This window comes from Anopheles bellator, unplaced genomic scaffold (assembly GCF_943735745.2).
Source record: "Anopheles bellator unplaced genomic scaffold, idAnoBellAS_SP24_06.2 scaffold00519_ctg1, whole genome shotgun sequence".
In the NCBI taxonomy this organism is placed as follows: Eukaryota; Metazoa; Arthropoda; class Insecta; order Diptera; family Culicidae; genus Anopheles; species Anopheles bellator.
In genome coordinates, this window is record NW_026684644.1 from 1,349 (window position 1) to 5,922 (window position 4,574).

The 4,574-nt window shown below is 45.2% G+C and overlaps 1 protein-coding gene across 1 annotated transcript; it reads left to right on the forward strand.

The window, feature by feature from the left end:
- Positions 1–787: 787 nt before the first annotated feature.
- LOC131214318 (sodium/hydrogen exchanger 6-like) lies at positions 788–4,546 on the forward strand (the record flags this gene model as incomplete). Its single annotated transcript, XM_058208700.1, has 10 exons — positions 788–811; positions 879–2,104; positions 2,160–2,350; positions 2,724–3,040; positions 3,114–3,400; positions 3,484–3,731; positions 3,815–4,017; positions 4,087–4,198; positions 4,260–4,413; positions 4,495–4,546. Coding segments are annotated over exons 1-10 (2,814 nt in total), but the record flags the coding sequence as incomplete, so codon positions are not given.
- Positions 4,547–4,574: the final 28 nt, after the last annotated feature.

Sequence of the window (4,574 nt, forward strand, 5' to 3'; positions counted from 1 at the left end):
TTTCGAATCTGCTCGCTTGTTCCTGAGAAATTCAAATTGCGCCCCAGTCGTATTAACCTTCTTCAGGTCAGTATAAAAAACCATCACAATTCGGCTCCATTTTATCCATCCATAAAATTCAATTGCAGACCACACGCAGGCTTCGCAGAGTGTTGTTGTAATGTAATCATAATCATTTACGAAATACTCACCTAAGTACTCACCAAATCGTACGAAGCCATTTAATATTGTCCATTGTAATATATTTAACAGACTTTTTGAACTATGCTTAATTGCCTAATGAGCATGATCGTAACTCTCTGCCTAGTGAGTCTGAAACATTGCATCGTTTGTATACAAACACAATTTACCGAAAATCAACAGAACGGAATCTTTGAACGTTCTAGTTTCCCATTTTCATCTTTAAAAAATTATTTCAATCGCGTTAATATTTTTTCCAACCCACGAAAATAAATCGCGTTTGGCATTTTACTATTTCTATTCCCTGTATTTATTTGAACAACGACCAAAAAATCCATTAGCCGCATCTGCGAGACGTATCAACAAGAACAAAATGAAGACGAAGAAGCAACGGATTGTCAAAACTCATGCCATTTGAACGTTGATATGGCGGGCGCGGGCATTGTGTAACCGGTTGGTGTACCGTGCAAAAAAGCGACTCAGTGTCTGCCGATCGTTTTACATACGTACCTTTAACCGCCGGCGTCCTTTGCTGCAGGTATAGTCTTACGGCCTGTTATGTCCACGGTATTCGAATATTGCAAATCTGGATGAAAAAAGCGAAGTAATGATAACCGCCTCAGAGCCACTGGTAAGTGTGTTGCTGGTACCAGTTTCTGTGTAAGCTGTTATTTTCTGTACGAATCTTAAATTCCTAGGAATTCATTCCACGAGGCCGTCAGGCGGTGGAGCAACACACTGGACCCATCACCGCCAGGCAGGTCCCGCCGGCTGAATTCTTGCTGTTGCAGCGTATGCAAGATGTTAACCTTTCACTTGACGAGGAAAAATCGGTGGACGAGTTCTACACGCTGCGTGCCGTACCGATTGGGTCGTCGCCACAGCGAAAAGAGACCGCGAGCGGGAAACGTTATGAATTGCAAGCCATTGCGCCGTTCCATTGCACCGAAGAGGAGTTGTACGTACGTGGTAGTACGGCCGTCTGGACGCGTAACGCTGGCGGTAGTTGTATCGCTTCAACCGGTCTTCTTCAGACTGCTCTAACTTGTGACAATGCCATCAAATTTGCATTTTTTGCTCCGGCGCGCTTTCTCGTTCCGGATACGGAGCCTGCTGAAAACGGGGATACCGGCACACCTAGGACCGGAATCTGTCTCGTGGATCGTGATGTGTTGCAGGTGTACTGTGACACCGGTGAAACCTATGCTGCCAAGGTAGAATGCCCAATTGCAGCCATTTGGCTTATACCCTGCGGCATTCTCTTGGAGAAGGACCCTTCCCGGTCGGTGCTGGAGACGGAAGCAATCCCAATGCCGCGCCTCTTTACTCTTACCTATCCGACCGACGACATGCGACCGGTTCTGCTACAACATGCTTCCAGCACTTCGGTAGCCACGTACCTTACTGAACCGCAGTACCGTGTTGTGTTCACGTGCGAACAATTGGAGTTGGTTCTGTTATACGACAAGCAACGGGACACGCACTTTGTATGTCGCTTGCGGCCAGCGTCAGAGTGTCCACCACCTTCGGAATGCCCTCTCCAAGGATTTGGTAATTACAGTGCGGGTCAAAAGTCTAGCGTCGGGGGTCGAACTTCCACTGGCGGTCAGTACATCACACCGTCTACAAGCATGTACAAAAGTTCACTACTCGCACGCCATCATAACGCATCGACCACTCAGCGAAGCTTGGCTTCCAGCCGTGTGCAGGGAACGGATTTGGGTGGCAGTGGTGGAATTGCACGAGACAGCAACGCTAGTCTGGATGCCACGACAAGTAGCATGGTTGGCGGTGGTCGCGCCTCATCCAGTCTCGCCATGTCGCAGCTCTCTTTTCTCCAGTCGATGCTGTGCGAAGAAGTGAACGATTCGCACGATCATCGGCGTTTCGGTGTGGCCGAACCTTCGAAGCCAATCACCGCCGAGTACGCACTAAAGCACATCTGGACTGAAGAGCACACCACCTCCAAGGGCTCACAGGTGCCTGGCGACCGTGACGGCCGAATCGACCGATATCGAGCTCGATGCAAAGGCTAACAAAATGCACCAGATAGATTCCCTTAATCTGTTGCTCTACACTTTTCTTCTCACACTGACCGTGCTAACCATTTGGTTGTTCAAACACCATCGAACCACCTGGCTACACGAAACGGGCCTGGCAGTTATATACGGTAATTAATAGAGTGCTATTATCAAAACGCGACTTCTTGAAACGTCGTTGACCGTCGAGCATTGCAATATACACGTTCATTTCACGTACCAGAAGTTATAGTGTGGCTGTTAAAAACTTCCATATGGTGCTCTCGGATCATTTTACATTGATAGAATCGAACTCACTATCAAGCAGCTCGAATGACTAATGCCCTTTGCGCAACATCTGTATCGTATGAGTGTGATTTATGGTTTACTCGTAACGAGTTATTTTTATTTACGGTTCTGTTTTACAACATGATGCATGGTGCATAATGCACCTCGGTGTCGTTCAATGACGTAGTAGCGCATCAAAGACACTTTAATGTTGTTAAAATGCTCATTTCGCTACAGGACTCATCGTTGGTGCCATCATTCGTTATGCGGGTACTACTACGCCAATAATTCACGTTGCCGTCGAACCTGAACCGGACGTTAAGTTTAACCAAAGCCTCCCACCCGATACACTTTGGCTCAAGTTTCCGGGAATCCTTCCCCACGGATCCGATCAACCAGTGAAAGCCAACAAAACGTATACATACAGCTTCCGGGGGGATCTGGGCAACGCCGAGGAAAATGAGATCGATCTTAAAGCTACCTTTGATCCTGAAATATTTTTTAATATCATTCTACCACCGATAATCTTTCACGCTGGTTACAGTTTGAAAAGAGTAAGAACGGAACGGACCATCATAATCGGCCAGTCTCGGATTTTAACGTTGCTTTATTTTTTATGAATTTTAGAAATATTTTTTCCGAAACCTAGGAGCAATTTTGATGTTTGCTATAATCGGTACAACGCTGTCGGCATTTTTAATTGGAGCCCTAATGTACGGATTCGTGCAGCTGATGCCAAAACTCAAATCAAGCTTCACGTTCCTGGACACGCTCTATTTCGGGGCACTGATTTCCCCGACCGATCCTCTGACGATTTTAGCCATCTTTAGCGACATGCACGTCGACGTCAATCTATATGCACTAGTTTTTGGAGAGAGTGTTCTCAACGATGCAGTTGCTATTGTACTCAGTGGGTTCGTTACTGTTCGATACCCGTGATGTCAGCCCATAGCTCTTTCGTCAGTTTTTAACCATAATTTCATTCGGATTCTTACAGAGCTATACAAAATTACGGCGAACACTACTCGAGCAATGGAGAGTTCGAAGGGCATGCCTTTCTCCGTTCGCTGGGCGATTTCTTCAGCGTATTCGCTTTCTCTCTATTGATCGGAGCCTCGATGGGCTGCGTTACAGCTATGATGACGAAATTCACGCGGATACGAGATTTTCCGCTGCTAGAATCTGCTCTCTTTGTGCTAATGTCATATAGTACGTTTTTGATTGCCGAAGCCGCGGAGTTGACAGGTAGGTTTATTTTATTGATGGGGCTGTGTGGACGATTTTGTGTGACTATTAGAGAGATCTTATGCAAATGATTTTTATTTCAGGTGTCGTAGCGGTGCTCTTTTGTGGAATTTGTCAAGCTCATTACACATATAACAATCTGTCGGATGACTCTCGAATACGAACGAAACAAATATTCGAGCTACTCAACTTTCTTGCGGAGAACTTTATCTTTTCGTACATAGGCGTATCAATGTTTACTTTTCCAAAGCATCACTTCGATCCATTGTTCATCTTTACTGGTTTTGTAAGTTCCAAACTGCTCAGAACGGATAGACAAGATCATGAATGAATAATGACAATGCGATATTTTCAGATGTGTGCGGCAATAGGGCGTGCTGTTAACATTTATCCACTATCCGCTCTACTAAATATTGCTAGAAAGCCAAAGATATCGTGGAATTTTCAGCATATGCTGTTCTTCGCCGGTAAAAATCACATACAGTTCATATGCATTTGAAGTCACTGACGCTAGTTAGATCATTACAGGGTTGCGTGGTGCGATGTCGTTTGCACTTGCGATCAGAAATACAGTGTCCGATGCGCGACACGCCATGTTAACAACGACATCCCTGATTGTGATTACCACTGTGATTATTCAAGGCGGTGCTGCAAATTTTCTGTTAAATTGGTTAAAAATTCCGTAAGAAAATGTCCTGTTAGCGATTCCAAATTTCTGAACATTCTTATCAGCATGGTTTTCATCTTTTTTCTCTCTCTGTAGTGTTGGAGTAGATGATGAAACTGAGGTGTTACCTTTCCAAGGAGTGCGTAGCGTAAGTATTACAAGACACAATTCACTCA